The sequence below is a fragment of the Tenrec ecaudatus genome, chromosome X (genome assembly GCF_050624435.1).
Source record: "Tenrec ecaudatus isolate mTenEca1 chromosome X, mTenEca1.hap1, whole genome shotgun sequence".
In the NCBI taxonomy this organism is placed as follows: Eukaryota; Metazoa; Chordata; class Mammalia; order Afrosoricida; family Tenrecidae; genus Tenrec; species Tenrec ecaudatus.
In genome coordinates, this window is record NC_134548.1 from 54350450 (window position 1) to 54376860 (window position 26411).

At 43.3% G+C, this 26411-nt stretch overlaps 2 protein-coding genes and 1 pseudogene across 3 annotated transcripts in view; 2 read left to right on the forward strand and 1 right to left on the reverse strand.

Annotated features, from left to right (window-relative positions):
• Positions 1-3915, reverse strand: part of ZNF182 (zinc finger protein 182) — a 42424-nt gene extending 38509 nt beyond the window's left edge. For both annotated transcript variants that reach the window (XM_075538767.1, XM_075538766.1), the window contains exons 1-3: positions 3779-3915; positions 3385-3554; positions 2492-2549 (exon numbers count right to left, since the gene is read on the reverse strand). In XM_075538767.1, coding sequence (XP_075394882.1) covers positions 2492-2506 — 15 coding nt within the window. In that variant the 5' untranslated portion in view covers positions 2507-2549; positions 3385-3554; positions 3779-3915. The remainder of the gene's footprint in view (positions 1-2491; positions 2550-3384; positions 3555-3778) is intronic.
• A 5912-nt stretch (positions 3916-9827) lies between these two features.
• LOC142433387 (sperm acrosome-associated protein 5-like) lies at positions 9828-11724 on the forward strand. Its single transcript, XM_075538368.1, has 4 exons — positions 9828-9972; positions 10284-10442; positions 11421-11499; positions 11604-11724. The coding sequence occupies exons 1-4, from the start codon at positions 9828-9830 to the stop codon at positions 11722-11724; spliced, it is 504 nt and encodes a 167-aa protein (XP_075394483.1).
• An 11781-nt stretch (positions 11725-23505) lies between these two features.
• Positions 23506-23580, forward strand: LOC142435278 (U7 small nuclear RNA; annotated as a pseudogene).
• Positions 23581-26411: the final 2831 nt, after the last annotated feature.

The following is a 26411-nucleotide window of genomic DNA, read 5'->3' on the forward strand; positions in this document are numbered from 1 at the left end:
CAAGTTCTCTAAATATTTCATTGCCAAATTACATTTTGCCATCATCCCTCCAGTTCACAGAGGAGTTGCAAACAGGGTAGATCTGCAGGAAGCCAGGGACTGCACTGATCACTAAAATGGTTGAAAACCATGAGCCACATAAAACCCAACACAGAACCCAGTGCTCCAAGACATGAATGCAACATACTGGCAGGAAGCAGCAAACCAATAGCGAGGTCTGAGGGGCTGGCCCCAATCCCAACTATGTGGACAGCTGCCCCTTCCCAGGAATTCACTTTAGAGGATTGTACTGAAGCTACAGCTTAGGGAGAGGGGCACGTCTGATCAGGAGCAAACAAAGAGGAGGAGGAGAGAGTACAGCACATCCTGGCCCACCAAGCTCTAAGGATGATATTCCTGCTCAGAGCAGCCAAAGGACAGAGGGGACCATAGAGCTGGCCCCACCATGAGACACAACATTCCTCGCTGACCCATAGCACTATAGTGGAGGACAACACTGGAGACAGTGTGGGAAGAGTGCCCAATCTGACCCCACCACACTAAGGTGAAACACTAAGGGTGTGTCACAGAGTGGCAAGGGGAGCAGAGCAATGAAGTTCCCAGGGAATACCAAAAATAGAATTTGGAGCCAGGGTGTGGCACCCCATCAGACTCAACCACTCCTAAAGGTCAACAAACAGACCTTGACGTATTTATAGGTTTTTATTTTTATTTTTGTGTGGGTGTTGTTGTTGTTTTGGCTTCTGTTGTTGTTTGGGCTCTGTTTTGCTCTGTCTTGCTCTTGTGCATATTATTATCTCTGCATAACTATCTAGATAAGATAGTTGAGATAAACAATCCGGAGGAGAAAACAATGGGACGGATGGTTCAGGGGGGTGGACATGGGAGAGGGGGAGGCAGGAGAAAGATGTTAACTTAACAAACCCAGGGACAAGAGAACAACAAGTGATCCAAAATCAATGGTGAGGAGGGTGTAGGAGGTCTGGTAGGGCTTGATTAAGAGCAATGTAACCGAGAAGAATTGCTGAAACCCAAGTGAAGGCTGAACATGATAGTGGGACAAGAGAAAAGTATAAGGAAATAGAGGAAAGAACTAGGAGACAAAGGGCATTTATAAAGGTCTAAATACAGCCATGTACCTATGCAAATATATTTATATATGACGATGGGGAAATAGACCTATGTACATACATTTATAGGTTTGGTATTAAGGGAGCTGATGGACATTGGGCCTCCACTCAAGCACTCCCTTAATGCAAGAACCCTTTGTTGTATTAACCTGGTGTTCCTTGATGCTCACCTTCCCTACATAAACGCTGAAGACAAAGCGGATGCATAAGCAAATGTGGTGAAGAAAGCTGATGGTGCCCAGCTATCAAAATATATAGCGTCTGGGATCTTAAAGGCTTGAAGACAATCAAGTGGCCATTTAGCTGAGAAGCAGCCAAGCCCACAAGAAAGAAGCACACGAGGTATCAAAGGGATCAGGTATCAGGCATCAAAGACCCAGAACAAAAAATCCTATCATTGTAAATGAGGGGGAGTGTGGAGTGGAGACCCAAATCCCATCTGTAGGCAATTGAACATCCCCTCACAGAAGGGTCACAGGGAGGCGACGAGCCAGTCAGTGTGCAGTATAGCACCGATGAAACATAAAACTTCCCTTGAATTCTTTAATGCTTCCCCCCTCCCACTGTCATGACCCCAATTCTACCTTACAAATCTGGCTAGATGAGAACATGTACACAGGTATAGATAAGAGCTGAAAACACAGGGAATCCAGGACAGATAAACCCCTCAGGGCCAATAAAGAGAGTCGCCATACCAGGAGGGTACGGGGAAGGTGTGGGGAGAAAGGGGGAACTGATCGCAATGATCTAACTCTAACCCCCTTCCAGGGAGATGGACAACAGAAAAGTGGGTGAAGGGAGACATCAGTCAGTGTAAGACATGAAAAAAATAATAGTAATTTATACATTATCAAGGGATCGTGAAGGAGGGGGGAGTAGAGATAAAATGAGGAGCTGATACCAAGGGCTCAAGTAGAAAGAAAATGTTTTGAGAACGATGGCAACAAATGTGCTTGACACAATGTATGTATGAATTGTGTTAAGAGTTGTAGGAGCCCCCAATAAAATGATCAAAAAAAAACCCCACCAACACAGAAATGCTTTGAAACTCAGTTCCAGAAAATCTTTACTTCCCCAGAAGATTGGTGTTCTCTCTCCCAATGGGTAAGGTAAGCTGTGTTGCAGTTCCCTTTTTGCTATGCCTGCCAGACGGCTCAGACAAACTTGAAGTGCAACATTTAGTACCTGCTAGACCCTAAGGCCTGTGCATATCCACATTATAACTTGGCCCTGATCTGCTCTCTTTCCCTGTTGTTAATGTTTACTTTAAAATAATTCCCTATTTTATACCCAAGTTTCCTACAGATCTTTACCACATCCAAAGTAAAACAAAGGAAGGAACGGACAAATAAGATACATACCTGGGATTTGGCCATTTCTTGCTTGTCTTAGGAAAGGGCAAAGACTTGTGAATTTGAGCTGGAACAAGTAGAGAAGAAGATAGCATATGAGAGACTCCATCAGGCTTTCAGTGGCCAGAATGATCTGTCCTAGAAATCCCATCACAATGCTGGGTATGAGGTTGCTCTTTGGCAGACATTGGTTTTAATAATAACAACCTGTGTATTCTGGACTCTTTTCTTCATATCAACATTGAACATGAAGGATGGGTTTTGTTTGACCAAAGAATTGTCTTTCTAGGTATTTTCCTTAATGAAATAATTTATTAGCATCTATCAGACATCATTTTTCTTAAAGGGTTGTCATCCCAATATTGATTTCAATGCCAAATTTAAAAGATCCTATGTAACCCCAAATAGGAGACTGACACAGAAACACAAATGACGCACTGTTACTTAAATGGTACTGAAGGGAACATTGTACGGCACTGCCTACTTCTTATCTTTCTATTTTTCTGTCCAGACCTCTCAATTAGAAGCTGGAAAAGACTATGAAGAGTGTTTAAGCCTAGCTTCTGCATGAGGGGGGAAAAGGTAGGTTTAAAAATGGCAGGAACCCATAAAGGCTGCACACATTAAGACATGTCTCAGAACAGACATCTAAATGTGTGTAGGGGGTGAGACTGGACCCTTTTTGATTTTCTGGTCCTCTATTTCCTTAGGTTTCAAGTAATCTAGAATTTGACCGCTACTTGTTAAACTCCAACATGCTAACTATAAAGCCATCGTGATTATCCTAATGATGTTTTAACCCGGATCTCCATCCAACGACCCAGGGGCACCGATCCCGCTCAGCCCTCCTAGTCCCTACCAGGTGAGTTCTCGTAGGTGCTGCTGCTTCCCTCGCTCCTCACCTCACAGAGGCAGTCTGGGCCGGGAGCCTGAAGGAGCACTTCAGGTGCAGCGCCACTTCAGCTGGAGCATTTACAACAGGCCCCTACTTCGGGCTTGGGCAGCATGAAAAGGGGAGAGAGGAAGGGGAGGGGCCTGCGCCCTGGAGAATTCGGCTGAACCCTTACACGTGCTGGAAATGTGTAAAATTCAAAGTTGAATAGGTGCATTCGCTCCCGGCTCTCCCCCTAACTTTGTGCACCATTGAGCCCTCAGACCCTCTCCAATCACTGACCTCTCCATCACTCACTCACCCGACAAACCTCTCCCAGCACGACCCTCACAGCGCTCCCTTCACTCCATGCCCCAGCCCTCCCCCATCGCTCCGCCCACACCCCTAGATCTCGCCCCCTCAACCTCTGCTCTCTCTGTCTCTGCCTCTCTCGCCAACAGGTTTTTGGTTCGCCGCAGAGGCCGCCGTTACAAGAACTGGCCCCCAGAAGCACTTCTGATTTCGGACCGAAAGGGTGGCAGCGTCGGGGCCCGCGCACGCTCCGTAGTAGCTCTGGCAGCGCATTTGCCAATAGTCACCACGGGCGTCCACACGCACGCGCGCGGGCGCGCGTACGTCGCGCCACTGGGCCAGACGCGGAGGTAGAGGGCAGCGAGCGGGGTAGGCGTGGAGGGAAGATGGACGCGCCCGTGAGGGTCTGTCTGAGGCAAGATGGCCGCGCCCACGGTGCGTCTTTCCGTAAGAGCGGCCATGGTGAGGAGGCTGTACGGAGGCCGTCATTCGTAAGACTTCCCGGGTCCAGGTGGCTTACGGCGGGGAAGGGAAGTGTCGAATTAAGGAACGGACGCTAGGCGGCGCGAATTTGGTGTAGAGAAGGCGACATGGAACCGGAAGACGGCTTGCGTGGCCGTAGCGCGCTGTGCTAGCAAAAATTAGCGGGCAGGGCAGGATCACTGGCTCCATCTAATGGCTGGCGCGGGGAATTTACTTTCTTGCGTTTTCAAGATGATGTGCAGAGAAACAAGGGGCGGAAGAATAAATAATCAATCTGGAGCACGCACGCACAAAGGGACAGGAGGAGGGGGTGTATTTAGTAGCTAATAGATTACTTTCTTCCAAATGGTCAGGAGCGCCGTTATTTTTGTTCATAAGTGACAGGTACACTGACCTAAAAGAACCAACAAAGAGCTAGGGCACAGTTGTTGCAGGCCCTATGAGAAAACTAACTCTCTGCTACTGAGTCGATGCTTATTCATAGTGAGCCTAGGACAGATTATAGGACAGGGTCGAATTGCAACTGTGAGTCCCTTGGACCTTCCAACTGCTGACCTTTCAGATCGCAGCCCGAAACACAAACTACCCCACCAGGGCTCCTTAAAGAACCGATCCTAATACACCTTGGAAGAGTAGGAACAATGACTGGGTCTTGGGGACTTAAGAGGTGCTGGGAAAGGAAAGGTGAGCAGGAGCCAGAGGCAGATGACACTCTTATTTCATTCTGGACGTAAAGGGAAGTCCTAAGAAAAGGATCGGATTTTGAAAGACCGGGCAAAAGCAATTTAGTATTGTACACATTAAAAATATGCATACTATATATGTGATTGTTTTGTTTATTGCCAGTCTCCCCCACAAGCTCTCACTAGAAATATGAGCTCCACAAAATATAGCCGGGAAGAAACAAAAACCAGAATAAAAGCACAACAGAGACAGCAATGGTTCAAGCCTTAACTCTGCTGCTAACCAACTGTGTGATCTAGGACATGGCACTTGTCTGTGCTACATTTGCACATTTCTGAGGAAAAAGCCCCTCGCTGCCATCGAGTAGCGTCCAACTCACAGCGGCCCTATATGGGACAAGGTAGAATCAATGGTCCCTGCGGGTTTCTGAGACTAACCTTTTACGGGATTAGAAAGCTGATGCCTCCCACATGGGGCTGTACAGACAAGTCAATGACTGACCACTGTAAAGGGTTTCATGCCTGACACCTAGCAAGTCCCATGTGGTTATTATTGCTGAAATAAAATTATATGCGTGTGCAAACATACTTCAGAGATATTGCTGTTTGGTTCTAGACCAAAAATAAAGTGAACATTGCAATAAAGCCAGTCATACAAATTTGTAGGTTACTCAGTGTACATAGAAGTTATGTTTATACTTGTATAATGCACTTAAGTACAAGTTCTTGAAGTAAGAATCCATACATCATTTTCTCATTGTCAGAATGTACTGGGAACTTTCCTTTCCTTGTGACACAGCATTTCATCTTCTTTCACTTCGATGGGGTATAATTTTACACTGCTTTCTCATTCGTACAATATATCTCGGAGTTTCCCCTTTGTAATACAAAGGGTCGGGGCTAAGGTTGAGGTTAGGGCAAGGGTTCGGGTTAAGTTAGGGAGACAGTTAGAAAAAAGGTTAGGGTTAGGGTTAAGGTTGAGTTAGGTTTAAGGTAAGGGATAGGATTAAGTTTAGGGCTCGGCTTCCTCTTGGTCAGAGTGTTAGAGTTAGGGATAAGGTGAGATTTAGGCTTAGAGTTATGAGTAGGCTTAGGGATAGGATTTGGTTTATGACTAACCATACTTTTAGGGTTAGGATTAGCTTAGGGTTTGGATAGTGTTGGGTTTATGGTTAGATTAAGGAGAGGGTTTTAAAGTTTCTTCTTTACTTAAAAATAAAAGTGCTATATATATTTAGAAATATAAAAATAAATTATATTTACACTTTACGGAGCCCTGATGCCACTGTGGGTTAGGCATTGGCTGCTAACTTCAGGGTCAGGTGTTCAAACCCACAAACCACTCCACAGGAAAAAGGCCACTATGAGTTAGAATCGACTTGCTGGCAATGGTTTTGTAGTCTATTAAGTGAATAATAGCATTATGAAAAGTTTGAAATATTGTAATAATTCCCAAAATGTGACAAAGAGGAAGCAAGTACATGCTATTGTAAAATGGCACTGGGAAACTTACTTGATACAGGGCTACCACAAATCATCTATGTATCAAAACCGCATATCTGTTAAGCACAATAAAGTGAAGCGCACTAAAGTGAAGTGTGCCTGTATGTGGAACTTTTACAAATAGGAAATAAAACCAGTAGTATTCCAGAACCATTCAAACTGATCAAGGAATGCTTATACCAGAAATATGGATGGAGCTTCCTAGCAGACAAAGCAAAAAAAGAGTGGGAATAACTTAGATCTTTCATTCCACAAAGGACTAGCATCTCCTGAGTACAAAGTCTGTCAGAATTAAGAGGTGGGAAATAGGGGTAACTGTACCTTTATACTTTATAGCCCATCCCAATTGGACCATTCCAGCACCCAAACATCCCCCCCGCCACAAACCGTGTACACACACGTGCACACATACACACACACACACACCAAAAAAACCACCACTATGTGGAGGGAAAACCCCTTTAGGATTGGAGCACATTGGGACACAGTGATTGCCAGTCTAGAAATGTTTCCAAGCCACTGATTCCACCCCTCAGAAAGCACCCCAGGTCTGAATATGCACATCCACAAGTTGTATGAGGGCAGTTTTCCTGCTGCTGTGTCAGAGCCCCCTATTTTCTCTCCTGGGCATCGTCTACTGTCAGTTCCTACAGGGACAATTTCCTCATACAGTGACCTAAGCATCGAGTGGCTAGCTAAGGGGTGTACAAAGCTGAACGCTTCTACCGCAGAGTCTGTACACTGTGGTATGCCTACCCAGACACAATGAGGAAGGTCCCCCACCTGATTAGTGAATTATGATTACAATTTCTGTAAAAACACACTTTCTCAAAGCAATAGAAATGGTTCCAATTTTAAGCAGTCATTTTGGACCCTGAAGCAACTGGTGAGTTGGCAGGTGAGGTGACCTTAGAGCTGCCACACTGGTGGAGTGAAGTTTCTTAATTTGACTCCGCTAGCCATGTCTGTCCAACTCCCACCAGATGATTAGGTGGGCCTGGGGCTTATGTAACGCCAATAGAGGAGATTGGTCAGGTTAGTTGCCACCATACCCCCTGGCTATAAGAGAGCTATCTCAGAAGCAGGAACAGAGAGAATTTCTGGGGCCACCGAGGAAGAAGAGCCACTAGTACAATATGTCCAAAACCCCTTGCTGCTTGAGAGACAGTCAGGGTGATGCCACACCGAGACCAGAGGCCCAGGCAGGGAGACCTTGAGACAGAACGTAGGGGCAGCACTGAACGAAACTGTGAGGCAGAGCGCAAGTGGGCTTCCTGGCCCATGGAAATCGGAGATCAATGAACCATGTGACCGAGAGAGCAGCTGCCTGCTGGCTGAGAGGAGGCACTGCTATGGACCAATGACTACATCCTTACTGTTCACTGATTCTGGCTTTTGGGAACCAGTTACTTTCTCCAATTGGCCCCCAAGATTGTGAATTTTATCTGTGGCCATTTTATCTGTGTGGCCATTTCAATGAATTATTGAACCCAGTAGAATAAAGCGCCATGAGAGGAATGATTGGTTTGAACAATGCATTAAGCTTCTCCGTCTGGACCTATGTGAGTATCAGCAAGCAAGAGTCATATGAAGACTGTACAGAGATAATAATGGTGAATGGAGGTCAAATTGGAAGTGAAGGCTGAGTTAGAACAGGGACTAGTGTGTCCACTATGCATGCTCAGAAATTCGAGCTCCCAGCCAAGAAGGAGTGGTATACCTAGGTGGGTGATACACCTGGATTGGCCCCATCTAGGCCAGATGAATTTGATTCAGCCAATAGGGTAACCAGTGTCGGCAACCACGCCTCCCAGCAGAGGACCTGAGACGCCAGAATCCAAAGCCAGCTGACACTTGTTTTTCTCAAGCGGCTTGCCTGGTGTGAAGTGCCCTGAGGAGGCCTGTGTAAACCTGCAACATCTTCTCTCCTTTATAAAACTCACTTGGATCACACTCCAGGCTTCGCAGTGAATTCTTTCTGGTGAGAAGCCAAGAACCAAGGTATCACCCACCCACCGAGAAACCTAATAAATGGACATGAGGAGAGACAAAGATGAATGGTTTGGAGGTGACTAAACAGAGAGAATGGAGTGAATTTGGGCAAGCAGAGTGGGGAATACACTCAATATTGAATTAATTTGCCATTATGAGAGAGACCAGTAAGTGGGGAAATGAGGCATAGTCTAAGCAAAACAAGTGAAAATGGGAGCAAATTGCAAGTATTTAGAGTTGAGAAAGTAGTTTGATATAGGGGCTTGAGATTATTTTGAATATTAAGGATTAGAGTGGTTGTGAGGGACCAGATGAAGAAAACGTGAATTGAGAAGGAAAATGAAAGGGATGGGAGTGGACGAGGGCACAAATGCTGACCATGAGTAAATGGTGGCAATGAGTGGGAAAGTGATCCCCCAGCATATACACCAAACCTATGGAGCTGACTATCCACTGGGAGGTCAACTGCTTCAAGGTTATCTGCCTGAAGGTTCTCAGCCATCTAGAGCAATCAGACCCTATAGTCTGTCCCGCCCTAAATAGAGCCCACTCCCTTCTGATAGATAGTGGATGGTTCCCCTGAAGGAGAGCCCAAAGACACCTAAGGTCAAGCCAACTCAGGGACAACCAAGGTTAGGCTGTCATCTCATCTCTAAGAGCCCACCTACCTTGTTACGTGTATGCCTTCCTGTCACATGTATGCCTCTAGCGCCTCCCCCTTCCTATTGTGTGTAGTCCCCTGGCTCATCCCCCTCCTGTTACACATATAGGAATTGTACAACCCCTTCCTGATGCGCATGTGGTTACCTGTAATTAGCGGGACTGGTATGCCCCTAAAGTATATATAAGCCTTGGTTGGAAATAAATTGTGTCGATCTGGTTTCTGAGGTCATGATGGTCCCGCAGGTGAGCACTTGTATGCTTTATCTTGTCTTATGTTTCTTTAATTTTACTATGAAATTACACAATCACCCCTTGGATCCATTCAATTGTGGAGACTAGTACCCCACAGTAAAGGACAAGAAGTTAGTGGTGATATATTTCAAAACATAAGGAATTGGAGGAGGTTCAGTGTAAGTGAAGAGAGCCGACTACTCAGCAGGTGGGGGTGGGGGTGGGGTGTCCAGGCAATGATGAGCAAAGCATACGGAAATATGGGGGATAGAGTGGGGCAGAGTTCACAAACGGAGAGTAATAGAGACCAAGTATGCCCTTTGCATATCTCCAGCCCCTGTCTCCCTGCATCTCATTATGAGATCTCCGAAATTATCCCTGTCTTTGTCTTCTTCTTCTGCATCTTCTCGTGTATCCATTTCTTATTTCTGACAGAACGATCACTGGGGAAGGTCATGAGGTTCCCAGCCTCCCAACTTTTGTGTTCTAAAATCCATTACTTAGCTCTTTGTTCATAGAGCCTCGTGTTCCAGAATGCCCCCAATTCTAAGCACTGCACGGTGAGTTTGGAGCCAGGAATCCGTTAGAGGGACCTGTGAGTTTCGTAATGAAGGTCTGGGGTGCTGTGGTGGCAATCTTGGCCACACTGATGGTTGCCACTTTGGACAGCAAGATCTATAGACGCTGTGAGCTGGCAAGGAAGCTGGACAAGGCGGGCCTCAACGGCTACAAGGGCTACACCATTGGAGACTGTGAGACTCCAGATGCCCCGGGTCCTGTCCACACCCAGGCCAGCCACACACTCAAACCCATTCTCCCTTTGTAATGTATCACTTACCCAGGCTAGAGCATGACCTTCATCCCCACCTCCATCAACACAATTTTATCATCACCATTACCACCATTATGCCATCATACCATCATCACCGATATCTCACCAGAATCACTAATATCAACACTATCACCAGGCCAAGATAATCACTCCTACCTCCTCATCCTAGGCTCCCTCCCCTATTCAAAGTGCCCATGCCTACCTGCTACCTCCCTCCTCCCCTGGCCCCAGGGTTATGCCTGGCACACTATGAGAGTGGCTTTGACACCTCCTTCGTGGACCACAATCCTGACGGTAGCAGCGAATATGGCATTTTCCAGCTGAACTCTGCTTGGTGGTGCAACAATGCCGTTACACCCACCTGGAACCTCTGCCACATGGATTGCCATGGTGAGGGACCACTTGGGATACCCTGAAACCCTGTCTGGCCCCACTCCCACACAGAGGGGAAGATAAACCCAAATGGATACCTGGGCTATTTGGGACCAGCTCAAATCCTGCTAATGGCAGAAGAGGATACCTAGGATGGGTCAGTAATGAAGGTTGAGTTTTCCAGGACCAGCCACTGTAGAAGTTGAGGCAGTCTAGGACAGGCTAACAAGTAAGGTAACGGAGGTTGAGGTCCTGGATCAGTCACCATGAAGGCTGAAACTATTTATAACCAGTCAAAATGGCAGTTAATGTCATTCATGACTGACAACCTGGCAACTGAGATTTTCCAACACTGGTTAAAATGGTAGTTGGGACTATTTATTACTAGTCAAAATGTCAGCTAAGCGCTAAGGTAACCTTGGTCCACCCACCAAGCCAGTTGAAATAATCCAGGACCAAGCACCATGATGGTTGAGGTTGTTCGGATTAGCCAACATGGAAATTGAGATTAATTAAAACCAGTCAAAATGGGAATTAAGGTTATCCATGACCTGAGATCGTGGTATTTAAAGTCACTAGAACTGACCAACATTGCTGTCAACACAATAGTTGAGGTAGTGTCATGTCAGCCAGCATTACAGTTAAGTTCATGCATAAACAGAAAAATGACAAAGTCATTCGGAATTGGCCAACAGAGAATCTAAGGTTATCTAGGACCAACTAATACAGTAGATTAGCTTATTTATAATGAGTCAAGATAATAGTCAAGGTCATCTACGAGCACTCAATATTGGCTAGGATTGTACAAAACCAGCCAACATGACATTTGTGGTAATTCATAATCAGCAGACAAGTGAGTCAAGGTTGTACAGAATGATCCAATGTGGTGCTTGAGGTTATTCAGGCCTCAAAGAACCCAGAACCTCTGATTCTCCTCCATACATTGTCCTTGTGTCCCCAGCACATAGGATCACCATGTCCCTCTCTTCTTCCCAGACCTACTCAACCGCCATCTTCTGGATGACATCTTGTGTGCTAAGAAAGTCGTGTCCTCCAAAAGGGGCATGACTTCCTGGTGAGTTCATGGGGATGACCTGGACCTTGGGCAGCTGAGATAGTAGCACCATCGTTCCATTAACGTATCTATTTCACCCCCCCCCACCTCCTCTCATTTCCCAGGGATTCTTGGACCGAGCACTGTGATGGCCACGATTTATCTCAATGGCTCAAGGGGTGTAAAATGAGTGTGAGAATTGACTCAAAGATAAGACAAATTCATAACTCAGAACCCCAGATATAGAGATTGTCTTACTTTTGTGGATTTAATAAAGAATGGTATCTGTAAACCATGCAAGAAACCCTCTGGTGCCTGACTTCCTTCATCTTTCCAATGCTTAGAGATCATCCTTAACCAGAGGATACCACCACACTCAGGGGTACAGGTTAGGGTTCCCCTGGGTTAAAATCCCAGCCTTATCACTTATTATCTATGTGACCTTGAAGTAGGCTCTTGCTTTTTCTCTGCCTCAGTTTACGCATCTTCACATGAGGATGATAATATTGATAGTAACGATCTCAGGAGATCATTGCAGGAAATCAATTAATGTTTGTAAAGTATAGAAAGTACTTGGTACAGAAACTACTTAAAAAGAGAAAGAAAGAAGGGCTCAAGTAGAAAGCACATGTTTTAAGAAAAGAAAATAATAAAAAAGAAAGCAAATATTTTGAGAATGATGAGGGCAACAAATGTTCTTGACACAATGGATGTATGGATGGATTGTGCTAAGAGTTGTATGAGCCCCCAAGAAAATGATTAAAAAATAAGTAAATTTTTAAAAAGAAAGAAACCAATGGCTCCCATGGGTGAAGGAGAAAGAGTTGTTTAGGGAACATTGAGTTTGTCATTGATGGTGGAATAATTTGGAGAAGGATATCAATAATGGTTGTACAACACGAAGAGTATAATAAATGGCACTGAATTATGCTTGCAGAAGTTGTAGAATTGGAGAATGTTTTGTTGGCATACATTTTTGCTATAATTCAAAAAAAATAATTGCATGAATAACAATGAGTACAATGAAGAAGAAAATGTACGATAATGTGGTGATAATTGTACAACTCTTTTTTTATATGATTGAATTATATGACATGTGGATGAAGTGCTAATTGAAACTGCTAAAAAAGAAAGAAAGCACTTGGTACACATGACAGTTATTGGTCTGAAGACAGAGGAGCAAGGGTGGTAAGGAAAAAAAACCCGAATTCTTTTTAAAAAAAATCATTTATCTCGGGTCCCCATAGGGCAGATAGAGTGTCTTCAGGGGAAAATAGAATTGGTTTCAGCTTACACCTGAAGCTCATTTATAAGTGGGAATTAGCAATTTAAAGTACTCTCACTCTCCCATATCCTCCTATATGTTACCATTGTAATTTTGAGTGCTCTCCAACCTCTTTCATGATCAAGTTCCTAAATTTAAAATTACAGGAAATTAGGTCAGAAATTCAATGTATGCACAAGGTAGTGTTCCTGTTTTATAGAGTGTCTGGCTTTCAATCTGTATCTTGCGCCGAGAATTTAAGAACTTGAATTTGCCACCCTTTCTCCCTATGCTGGCCACTAGAAGCCACCGCCATTATCCTAGAGTCCCTCCTGTCATTCATACTTTCTGTTTGGAAGCAGATAATCACCCAAAGCTTTTAAGTGTTCACTTCAGCTAAGATAAGCAAGATAAAATAATAGTTAAAACAGTGACTTGCGACTGCATGCCAAGGAATGCCTGAACTTCCTTAATGCTGCCTGGATTCCCCCCTTTAGCCCCAACCAGGCTGTATAATCAAATCTCACATCTCTCTAAAGACCCATAGAGGGTGGTCCCTGAATGTGATAGAGTTAATCATATACAGCAGCAGAAACTAACTCTGGTGAACTTAAATTAAAAATGCATCTTCTATAACTGCCACCCCAAGGTTGTGAAATTGGCAGTCGCTGAACCTTGGTTAAGATCCCTTGCTTTGTAGGTGTCCAATGAAAAGTGGCCCAGGATCACTATGTATTTGTTATTTCAATGCCCTCTTTGCTTTACTATGAGCAATTACCTATTAATCTGATAGGCAAGATTCTGTCCTTGTGAATGAATGTTACTGGAAAATTTTCCCAACCCCCATGGTCAATGTAAACAGAGTTAAATCATTTAAGATTTCAATTTATAAAAATCAACAACTCATGAATTGTAGTTCAAAGCTGGTCTACACTTGCATAACATCTTTGCCTCAACAAGATGCTAAATTCTATGCTGTTAGATAATGACAGTATCAGTAGAACTACTTTATGCCCCAAGGGGATGAATGATAATATACTTTGTCATAAAATGTTAAAGCAGCCTCTAAAGTAAACCAGACTCTGATGCATGTTGGGCCTGATCTGGTTTTCAACATTTTCTGGTTTTGTTTTTTGTTTTCTTGCGGGGGGTTATTTCAGACTGTTTGTTTGTTTGTTTGATTGCTTTGGTCATTGGGAGTAACCCTCTTGAGTTTTTGTTATATGGTTTTCTTTTTTTCAGTATATGAAACCGAGGATTGATGAATCTATAGAGCCAGTAAATAGAATAGGGGTTTCTTGGGGGCAGAGTGGGGGAGTGGGACAAAGGAGAGCTTATGTCAAGGAGTTCAAGAAGGAAAAGAGTGTTTTGAAACTGATTGTGGTAGCAATTATACAATACTGCTTAATGTGATTGAACTATAGAATGTTAGGATATCTGTATTAGCTCCCAATGAAATGGGTTTGGAAAAAAGGTAAATGAATTAACTAATATTAAGTTTGTTTTTGTATTTGTATGTGATGAGATTTAATGGTGACTAGGCATTCTATATCACTACATACTTTCATTAGAATAAAAAATTAGATTAATATTGAAAGAATTGCTGTAGATGATAGGTGTCATCAACGTGGTTTGGGCTCAGAGCAACTATATATATATATATATATATATAATGAAACACTGCCCAGTTCTGGACAATGCTCACAATCATTTTTGTGTTTAAGCCCATTGATGTATGCACTGTGACCATCAATCTCATTGAGGGTCTTCTTTTAAACTGACATTCTACTTAACAAAGAATTATGTCCTTTTCCAAGCACTGGTCCCTGCTCATATGTCCAAAGCACATGAGATGAAGTCTCGCTATCCTTGCTTCCAAGGAACATTCTTGCTGTACTTCTAATGTACATTGTTTTGTTCTACTCACAGATCATGACATGTTCAATATCCGTTAATAAAAAGGCATCATTAAAAAAAAAGAATAGTGTCTGGGGTCTCAAAGGCTTGTCCTCAAACAGCCATCTAAGTGACACATCAACTAAGTTCACATGGAGGAAGCACACCAGCCTGTGTGATCCAAGGATAATAAATAACAAAATCCAAATCTGAAGGAAGGAAAGGTATCAGAGTTTAAATTGTGAGCACTCAGTTTGCAGAAGGCTGTGTGTGACAGTCAGTGCCCAAAATCCATCTACAGGGTCCACACATGGATTAAGCTTCTGGTGGATCCCCTCTGACCGTAGTCGAGGGACATGATACCCTCTTTATCTGACAGAGACTGTGGCAAACTTGATTATGGTAGATGGAATTAGTCTATCATGTGGTACCTGGTCATTTGATCTCCCTCTTGACTCATTTTGGATTCATTCTAGTTTTCAATATTTACTGTTTTTTTCTTGATAGTAGTTATTTTTCCTCTGGTTTATTTCAATATTGTTGTTGGTCTTTCTTTTAAAAATATACTTGCTGTTTTCCTTTTTGTTGTTGTTTGTTTGGTTTTTGATTTGGTGGTTACTTTTCCAGTATATAAAGCATAGGATGGTGGATGTCTAGAGGCACTGATTGGCGCATGCTTGCGATATGTGCTGGTGGGGTAGAGGTTGGAAGGAATGAGGCGCAAGTAAGGAAGACAAGAATGGGGAGGGTGTCTAGAAATGACTGTGATGCTCTACACACGACTCTTTGTAAATACAACTGAATTGTGGACGCGTATAATAAGTGATATAGATCTCAATAAATCTGTTGGGGAGAAAAAGCATCTTTTAGAACCTATCAGATAGCTGATAGTATTTCTAAGCAAGGCTGCATGACCAAGCTCAGAATGGGAGCAGGATCAAGCTCAGAATGGGAGCAGAATTCACACCAAGAAAAGTAGCCAAACTCACTCCCACAGAATGGACTGGAGTAAAAATTCTGGCAGTGTTAGCTGTTACTACTTCTGGAACAACCAGACCAGTAGGTAGCATCATGATAAATGGGGGAAAGATTGAAGTTGTCAAAGATTTCATCTTGCTTGGATCCATAATCAATGCTCATGGGAGCACCAGTCAAGAGATCGAATAATGCATTGCATTGGGTAAATGTACTGCAAAAGACCTCTTTAAAGTGTTGAAGGACAAGGAGGTTACTTTGAGGACAAAGGTGTGCTTGACCCAAGCTGTGGTATTTGCAGTGGTCTCGTGTGCGTGTGAAAGTTGGATATTGAATCAGGAAGACCAAAACAGAATTAATACATTTGAATCGTGGTGCTGAAAAAGAATATTGAACATAAACTGCCAAAAGAATAAAATCTGTCCAGGAAGAAATACAGCTAGAATATTCCTTAGAGGCAAGGATGCTGAGACTTCCTCTTGCATACTTTGCACATGTTGTCAGAGAGACCGGTCCCTGCAGAAGGACAAAGAGGAAGATCTTCAACAAGATGGATGGACACAGTGGCTGCATCAATGGGCTCAAACATGAGAACAACTGTGAGGCTGGTGCCGGAGCGGGTGGTGTTTTGTTCTGTTTTACACAGGTGTTTTGTTCTGCTATGAGGCAGACCCAACTTGGCAGCACTAAGCAACTGCTTCTGAGAACTGGGTGTGAGGCCCTGGTGGTGTTTTCTTTTCTTTATTCGTTGCTCTGATTGAGTTTCCATTCTAACCATTTGTTAACATGGACAGAGTTTTTAATTGTTCCTTTCATAGCTATCGTTAAATTTGTAACTTTGTAACTTTTAGAAAATTCACATTTCTTACAGATATTTATTCTCCTTTATTTGGTGCTAAATCTGGAAACATATCTCCCTTACATTATTTCTATGACACTATACTTATTAGAATGTGTTAAGTCGGGTTTCCCATGATACATGTGCCCAGATTTAGTGAGGTTTGGCTTCTAAGTGAAGCTTCTCATATATTTAAGGCTTCAAAAGATTTCATTCTTAAAAGACCTCTCCAATGTAAAATTGTCATTGTAAGCCCATGATAAAGTATAGAAATGACCTTTTGTATGTTGGTTGGTTTCTGGACCTTGGTTTTTGCTATTACTCTACTTTTTGTACTCTTTCCCTCAGAATGGCTGTTACTTCTTTTTCTCAAGTCTCAGTGAATCCTAGGAATTACTCAATTTCTGAATTACTCAATTAATGAAGTAATTAAATTCTTAAGGACTCTGAGTTTTCTAATATATTTTACATAATTCAGCTCTTTCAAGTCTTTTTTCCCATTTTATTGGTAGCTCAGAACAACCCATAGTTCAATTAGATCAAGCATGATTGTACAATTGTTGCCACCATCATTTTCTTTTTAAACAAATCATTGTATTAGGGGCTCATACAACTCCTATCACAATCCATACATACACCTATTGTGTAAAGCACATCTGTACATTCATTGCCCTCATCATTTTCAAAACATTTGCTCTCCACTTAAGCCCCTGACACCAGCTCCTCATTCTTTCCCCTCCCTCCCCGCTCCCCCCTCCCTCATGAACCCTTGATAATTTATAAATTGTTATTTTGTCATATCTCTGTCAAAAGTCTCCCTCCCCCACTTTTCTGTTGTATGTCCCCCAGGGAGGAGGTCACATGTAGATCCTTGCAATGGGTTCCCCCTTTCCAACCCACCCTCCCTATTCCCTCCCAGTCTCGCCACTCACACAACTGGTCCTGAGGGGATTATCTGCCCTGGATTCCTTGTGTTTCCAGTTGCTATCTGTACCAGTGAACATCCTCTGGTCTAGCCAGACTTACAAGGTAGAATTGGGATCATGATAGTGGGGGGGCAGGGGGTGGAGCATTTAAGAACTAGAGGAAAGTTGTATTTTTCATCGTTGCTACATCGCACCCTGACTGGCTCATCTCCTCCCTGAAACCCTTCTGTAAGGGTATGTCCAGTGGCCTACAAATGGGCTTTGGGTCTCCACTCTGCACTCCCTCCCTCATTCACTATGGCTGGTGTGCTTCTTCCATATGGGCTTTGTTGCTTCTGAGCTAGATGGCTGCTTGTTTACCTTCAAGCCTTTAAGATCCCAGATGCTATATCTTTCGATAGCCGGGCACCATCAGCTTTCTTCACCACATTTAGTTGTTCACCCACTTTGTCTTCAGCGGTTGTGTTGGGAAGGTGAGCATCATAGAATGCCAATTTTATAGAAGAAAGTATTCTTGCATTGAGGGAGTACTTGAGTAGAGGTCCAATGTCCCTCTGCTACCTTAATACTAACCCTATAAATATATGCACATAGATCCATCTTCCCATCCTCATGTATAAATATATTTGCATATGTACACATCTTTATCTAGACCTCTATAAATGCCCTCTGCCTCCCAGCTCTTTCCTCTATTTCTTTTGACTTTCCTCCTGTCCCACTACCATGCTCAGTCCCCACCAGGGTTTCAGCAATTCCTCTTAGTTACATTACCCTTGATCATGCCCAACCAAGCCTCCCACACCCTCCTCACCACCAATTTGGATCGCTTGTTGTTCCCTTGTCCCTCGGTTTATTAACACCACTACCTTTACCCCCACCTCCCGTCTCCCATATCCCCACGGAACTATCAGTTCCGTTGTTTTCTGCTCCAAATGTTCATCCAGACTCTTATTTAGACAGACCTGTGGAGATAATAACATGCACAAAACAAGACAGAGCACAACCAAGCAACAATATACAACAAAACAACAATAAATCAAAGACAAAAACAAAACAAATCAAAGCAAAACAACAAGAAAGAAAAGCTTGTAGTTAGTTCAAGGATTGTTTGTTGGCCTTTAGGAGTGTTTTCCAGTCCAGTATGTTGGCGCACCACGCCATGGCCCCAAAGTACACCTTCAGCATTCCCTGTAGACCTTGCCGCTCCATTCCCTTGCTGTTCTGTTGCACCCCTTAATGTTTTGCCTCGGTATGGCGGGATCCAATCGGGTGCAATTCCCTCACTGTGTCTCCTGTGTTGTCCCCTGTGGGGCTATGGGTCAGTGAGGGATGTCATGTCTCATGGTGGGGCCGGCAATGTGGTCCTCTCTGTCGACTGGCTGTTCTAATTGGGAACATCGACCTCACAGCCTGGTGGGCCATGATGTGCTTCACTCTCCTCCTCCCCCTTTATCTGCACCTGGGTGCTCCGATCAGATATGTCCCTCTTCCAGAGCTGTAGATTCAGTGCTGTCCTTTGATATAAACTCTTCTGAGGGGAGGTGCAGATGTCCCCTTAGTAGTTGGTGTTGGGGCCAGCCCCCCAGACCTCTCCACTGGTTCCCTACTCCATGCCAGCATGTTGCATTCACATCTTGGAGCATCGGGATGAAGTCTGGTCCCTCTTTCCCTGTGGAGATATAAACAATACTCTCCCCTTTGGTGGGTTAGTGCCCTGTGCCCCTGCTACCCTTTTCTTTATTATTATTTTTCCCCTTTCCCCACCTCCTTTTTAGTTGTCTACCATGTGTATCCCTATATTTGGTCTGGTCCCTACCATATTACCTGGTCCTCACCCCAGGAATATTTGTATACCATAGCTTTTTCCCTATGCCCCATTTGCCTTTTTTTTTTTTTAAAGCTTACCTCAGCAGCCTTTCAAGACTTTCTATCTTTAAGTCAATGCTATCTTGAGGTCTGTTTTCTCTTTTTTGCCCTCTGGGTGAGGTTGTACTATGTGGTAGTCTCTTATTTATGCTTGGTGAGTGTTGTCCTTCTGCCCATAATGGGTCGGCAAGGATCTTTTGTAGGGCGGGTTTTCTTCTAAAGTATTCTTTGAGTTTTTCCTTGTCTGGGAAGACTCTTACTCCTCCATCAATCTTGATCAATAATTTGGCTGGGTATTCTTGGGTTTGCATTGTTTTCCTTCAATTTTTGGAATATGTTACACCACTCTCTACTCTTCTTCATAGTTTCTGCTGATAGGTCTGAGCATATCCTTATGTGGGAACCTTTATATATGATTGCTTGTTTTCCCCTAGCTGCTCTCATGATTTTCTCCTTTTCCTCAAAGTTGGATAATTTAACTATTATGTGCCTTGGTGACTTATTGGGATCCATCTAGCTGGTGTTCTTTCAGCCTTCTGAATGGTTGCCTGGTTTACATTCATTAAACTGGGGAAGTTTCCTCCAAGAATTCTCTCACTATTGTTGCAGATGACTTCTTGCTTGTATCTTCCTCCGGTAAGCCAATAATTCTAATGTTTTTCCGCTTCATGGCATCAGACATAGCTCTTAAGTTTTCTTCAGCTTCTCTGATGATCTTATTAGATTTTTGTTCGTGTTTGTTAAAGTCTGCTTGGCTGTCCTCCAAGTCACTGATGCGGTTCTCTGATTCCTCCAGTCGCTTCTCGAGCTCCATTAGTGTGCTACTGGTTTTTGTTATCTCCTCCCTAAGCTCCTATATTTCTTTTTGATTTATCGCTTTTACCTCTTCTGTCATTTCATCCTTTTCCTGTATTGTTTCCCTCATATCCTCTATGACTCCAAGTAACATTCTGAAAATTTCTTTCTGTGGCAGCTCAATGTCTGCTTCTTCTATGCATGTCATTATGTTCAGGACATCTACTGCCATTGCCTTTTGTTTCTCCCATTTTTTCATTGAGGTCATTGGGGCTGATGGCTGTTTGCGTTGCGTTGTTTTAGAGGAGCCAGGTGCCATTTTCCAGGGAGTCGAAGAGCACTGGCTCTCTCTGGGAGACTTGTAGGAGTGCTTCTTCAAACGGCCTATAGCTTATTTCACTATGGAATTAACCTACCACTTTATCCTCCTGTGGCTTTCCTCTCAGGGGGATGACCCAGAAGGGTTGCCTGCTTTGGTGTTGCGGAGGTTGGGCAAAGGTTCCTGCAGCAGCTTGGAGCATTGAGGAGTGTTGGCCAAGCTGCCTCATGCCCCCAAGCACACAGGCAGGAATTCCCTTGTAAGATGTTGAGAAGAATATCCCCTGGTGGGGTTCAGCAGGGCTTTTCCCCAGTCGCAGGCTAGCTATCCAGGGTCGAGCTTACCTAGCTGGGTGTAGGCGCAGGTGTAAATGCCCTAGGCTAAGGGAAGTGATCTGGAGGTTAGCAGTAAAGTGTGAGAGACCAAGAAAGAGGCAAAGAGGAGAAAAAAAGGTTAAAAAGCAAGCCTGCTGAGCCTTTGGGGGCGGGGGCAGGGAGATATAGTGAAGAGGTGGAAACAAAGCAACAATGTAGCTGAGTCGAGATCCCTGCCAGTGGAGCTGCAAGAGTTTAGTCCCTGCTCTGAGGCGGCAGCGACAAGCTGTGGCTGTGCTGAGAAAAGGTCCCTACGTAGCCCTCCAAGACGGAGGGTGGGACAGAGAGGAGACGCAAGGGTCCAGTCCCTGGTCAGAGGCAGTTGGTGGCAAACTGCGACTGCGTTGAGACCAAGCCGCCCTACAGGCTCCCAATGGTCCTGGCTCGGCAGAGACAGTGGCGGGGCCAAGGTCAAGTCCCAGCTGGCCTCCACTGAGGTAAGCCTAAAGCTCCCAGCCCCTCAAAACCCCATGGGTCTGTGCCTGCTTATCTTTATGATGCTCCTCTGCATTCCAGCAGTGTTGAATTTCCCTCTGAGCAACTCTCCTGGGCTGGATTCTATGGAGTCCCTCTGGTATGTGTTACTCTGTCGCCATCTTGCTGGAAGTTGCCACTATCATTTTAAAAACATTTTCTTCTTCCACTCTTTGGTATTAACTCCCCTTTATCCCCGCCCTCCTCCACCCTACCCCCCAAGAACCTTTTGTATTATATTAAATATTGTTATTATTGTTATCCCCCACCCCTGTATCTTACACCATCCAAAGTATCCGTTCACCTGCCATTCTGTTGTTAATTCCCCTCGAGGGGGTTATATAGTCATTGCTGTCAGTTCCCACCCACCCTCATCTCTTTCTGCACCCTAAGGGAATCATTATTCCTGTTACAATTCCTGAAGGGGTTATCTATCTTGAATTTCATGCATTGAAGGAGCTTAATTATACACATGAACATATGCAGATCTAACAGGATTAATGAGGTAAAATTAACACCATAATAGTAGGGGGAAGAAATATTAAAGAACCAGAGGATCTCTATGTGTTTCATTAGGACTATACTGCACCCTGGATATATCATCCCTTCCGTGTGGCCCTTCTGTGAGGGACTGTCAAATAATCAAGAGGAATCACTGAGAGGCGAATTATGGGTAAATATGATAGTGGGGCAGGAAGAAAGAAATAGATGAAAGAGCAAGAAAGTAAAAATTATATATATATATGGATATGGATATATGTAAATGCATAAGCACATAAAGGTGTGTGTGTGTGTGTAAATACAACAAGGAAGCAGATGGACTTTGGCGCTCTACTTAAATCTTACCTCAGCACAAGAATGATTTGTTCTATTAATGTGGCAATGTATGTTATTCACCTTTCCGACACAATCGCTGAAGACAAAATGTGTACATAAGCAAGTGTGGTGAAGAAAGCTGATGGTGTCTGGCTATTAAAAGATACAGTGTCAGAGGGAGGGAGAAGAGGGGGGGGATAAATAAAAGATGTTTGGGGTCTTAAAGGCGTGAAGTTAAACAAGTGGCCAACTATCAGGGAAGCAACAAAGCCCACATGGAAGAAGCACACCAACCTGTGTGATCAAGAGGTGTTGCTGGGAATAGGTGTCAGAAGTTCAAAAATAAGCAAGCAAATAAATGTGAAGGAGCATCGACAAAATGGATACCCCCCCAAATCAAAACTCTTCCCTTAATTGTACAATTCTACTTGACATGAAATAGGGAATGATACTTTATATGTATTAAATCCCAACTAATAAAAAGAAAGTATTCTTTTATAAATTCTTCAGTCTATGATACTTCTTAATTTTCAGGTGTTTTCCTTATATTCATGGAAATGACAGGATTTCTCTCCTATGTAATTATCTGATATACAATGAGTTTTGACTTCTCTCTGAAGGCTCTGATATGCTTCCTACATTTATAGGGCTTCTCTCCTGTGTAATGTCTTGATGACTAATGAGTTGATTTCTAGAAGAAAGCAGTATCATATTCATTGCATTCATGAGGTTCCTCCAGTCTTCCCTGACATAATATGTAACATTACTTCTAGAAAAAGATTTTTCTACTTAAAGTATAATTTTTCTCCTACATGAATTCTCCGATGAACACTAAGATTCAACTTGAGGGTGGAGATCTCACATAGTCTAAAAGCAGAAGAAAGCTCCTCTATGAATTCACTGATGTGGATGCAGTGTTGATTTGTCTCTGAAGGATTTGCCGCATTCATTACAGTCCCTTGTGTGCACTTTCTGATGCAGACTGAGGATACTTTCCCACTTTTTCTGCACATTCCTAAGCTTTTTATCCTGTGTGAATTATTTGATGAGCTGATGGTTTTCTCTACACTCAGACAATTCTTAAGGCTCCTCTCCAGTTTGAGTTGCATCATGCGGCGGATGGCTTATGATTAGGCCCATGCAGTTTCATGCTATTATTTTTTCATGACTGTTTGAATTAATGAACTTTCACATCCATTACAATTTTAACTGTCATGAACCTCAAAGTTTACATTATGATTTAATAAGACTAAATTAACTTGAAAAATGTTTTCATATGAGTCATATAGATAGGGTATTTGTACTGAAGAAACCATTCCTGTGCTCTCAGGAAGTGCATTTATAAATCCATTACATTCATGACCTCTCCCTTTAGTCACAGTTGACTCAATGGATAGGGTGTGCCTCGAGTATTTTATTTTGTTTTCTCGGGTACCTGTCCAGGTGATCATCAATTTGCCAAATGTTTAGAAAGAATAATAACTCAGTGTTACAGCTCTTTTAGAATTTGTCTAGCAGGTTTTATGGGTTGTTGTTTTTTTTCTTTTTGGAAAACCCCTTTTTAAAAAAAGAAGAAGAATTCAGGTCCTGTAGAATACCCCTTTGTCAAAAGCAAATGTCTGGTGAAAGTGGCTTTTTTTTTTCCTTTTAGACCTAAATAGCAGTCAGAAAAAAACATGCATCTTTCCTACATTCCAAGGTATAGGCAAATATATAATGAATAGAAATGAAACAGGAAAGTACCAATAAACATAAAAGCCTTTGATTGTTTAAGAAAAATAATAGAGGAGAGACAAGATGAAAATAGATTCAGGGTGCCCACCACGGGGGAAAAAGATATTGGAAGTGTAGCAGATCCAGGGCTGGGGGAAAACAATTCGAATAGAATAGAAAGGGCTTTTCAGGAAGACAGAAAACAGCTAAAAAACAAAACCCAACTCACTGTCATTGAGGCTACTCTGACTCATATCAATGCTACAGGAGAGGGTAGAACTGCCTCTGTGCGTTTCCGAAGCAGCAAATCTTTGCAGAAGCAGAAAGCCTCTCCTCTCTCTCCTGCAGAGAGACTCGTGGATTGAACCCTTGAACTTATGGTAGCAGCCCAATATATAGTCCATGACACCACTACAGTTCCGAAAACAACAAAAACTCAACTCACTGCCATTGAGTGGATGCTGACTCCTAGCGACTCTATAGGACAGGGTAGAACTAACTGCTTGCCGTGGGTTTCTGAGACTAGCTGTTCAGGGAAGTGAAGAGTGCCGCCTTTCTCCCATGGACCTTCCAACTGCTGACCTTGCGGATCGCAGCACAGCACAACTGACCTACACTGCAACGCCAATTAGAGTGGCTAGTGAAAGAAGCAGAAGGGTGACTTTAGATTGCTGTCTATTTCCTCGCAGTGATTCTCGCAATGTCACTGTGAAAAATTAACTCACAAAGAGTTGGCGCTAATGTTCCATATGTCTGGGAAGAGATGTCTGAGTGTGAAAGCTTTCCATTTCTCACAGACTCACGGAGTCTTACTCTTCTCCCATTTGTTATCACCCTATCCTTCTACCAAAAAAACTCAAAACTCGGGGCTTGCTTTTTACATTTTCTAAAGCTTTTCTTCCTCTAAAACCATAATCACATCTGGTTTGGTAAAAGAATTCCCTGTAATGGGAAATAATACAACACTTGGGCACATCTGTGTGGGCTTCAGAATCTCAAAATAATTATTTTAATGTAAAATTTCACATGGACAATGGAAATATAAATGCCTTTTTCAGTTGAGGAAGGACTAAGAATTTTCAATCTCTGGAATTTGAAGTCAAAGTATTGAAGCACTTTAGAAAGAGAAAGTTCTTCTGTTAAATACATGGTGGATTATTCTTGGAAGCCATCCTCCCCCACAGAGACTCGAGGGCTATGGTTCTCTGGCATTACGTCTCTGTACACGGTCCTCTGAGTGGGTTTTATCTTATTCCATTCATCCTAGGTCAAGCCCACAGCCACATCCTCCAATGACACTGATCCCTGAAATTTCATACTTCTCTAAGCAATTAGTTTGATAGAAATTCAATCAATGATCTTTTATGTTTTTATGCTTTTGATATTTTATTTTGTATTTTTGATTATTTATATTACAACACTATAAGTACTCTTAAACGTGTTTGGTGCACACATCACTAGTGAACCAATACGTTGAAGGTGATATTTTTTTAAAACATTTTATTAGGGGCTCATACAACTCTTATCACAATCCATACATATACATACATCAATTGTATAAAGCACATCCGTACATTCTTTGACCTAATCACTCTCAAAGCATTTGCTCTCCACTTAAGCCCTTTGCATCGGGTCCTCTTTTTTTCCCCTCCCTCCCTGCTCCCCCCTCCCTCATGTGCCCTTGGTAATTTATACATTGTTATTTTGTCATATCTTGCCCTATCCGGAGTCTCCCTTCCCCCCCTTCTCTGCCATCCATTTCCCAGGGAGGTGGTCACATGTGGATCCCTGTAATCAGTTCCCCCTTTGCAACCCACTCATCCTCCACTCTCCCAGCATCGCCCCTCACACCCTTGGTCCTGAAGGTATCATCCACCCTGGATTCCCTGTGCCTCCAGCCCCCAAATGCACCAGTGTACTACCTCTGCCCTATCCAGCCCTGCAAGGTAGAATTCGGATCATGGTAGTTGGGGGGAGGAAGCATCCAGGATCTGGGGGAAAGCTGTGTTCTTCATTGGTACTACATCGCACCCTGACTGACCCATCTCCTCTCCTAAACCCCTCTATGAAGGGATCTCCAGTGGCCGACACTTGGGCCTTGGGTCTCCACTCTGCACTTTCCCCTTCATTCAATATGGTTATATATCTATATATATATATATAGATATATATATATCCACACACATATATACATATATTTTTTTTTTGCATGATGCCTTATACCTGGTCCTTTTGGCACCTCGTGATCGCACTGGCTGGTGTGCTTCTTCCATGTGGACTTTGTTGTTTCTGAGCTAGATGGCCGCTTGTTTATCTTCAAGCCTTTAAGACCCCAGTCACTATCTCTTTTGAAAGCCAGGCACCATCAGCTTTCTTCACCACATTTACTTGTTCACCTACTTTGGCTTCAGCAGTTGTGTCGGGAGAGTGAGCATCATAGAGTTCCAATTTAATAAAAGAAAGTATTCATGCATTGAGGGAGTGTTTGAGTAGAGGCCCAAGGTCCTTCCGCCACCTTAATACTTAACCTATAAATATAGACACATAGATCTATTTCCCCATCCTCATATACATATTTGCATATACATGTCTTTGTCTAGACCTCCATAAATGCCCTTTGACTCCTAGCTCTTTCCTCCATCTCCCTTGACTTTCCTCCTGCCCCACTGCCATGTTC

What these genes read in the sequence shown, in the direction of transcription:
- LOC142433387 (XM_075538368.1), top strand. Translation starts at nt 9,828, where the DNA reads ATGAAGGTCTGGGGTGCTGTGGTGGCAATCTTGGCCACACTGATGGTT. An exon ending in CTGCCACATGGATTGCCATG is followed by an intron (nt 10,443 to 11,420) that starts GTGAGGGACCAC and finishes TCTTCTTCCCAG; the next exon opens with ACCTACTCAACCGCCATCTT. An exon ending in AAAAGGGGCATGACTTCCTG is followed by an intron (nt 11,500 to 11,603) that starts GTGAGTTCATGG and finishes CTCATTTCCCAG; the next exon opens with GGATTCTTGGACCGAGCACT.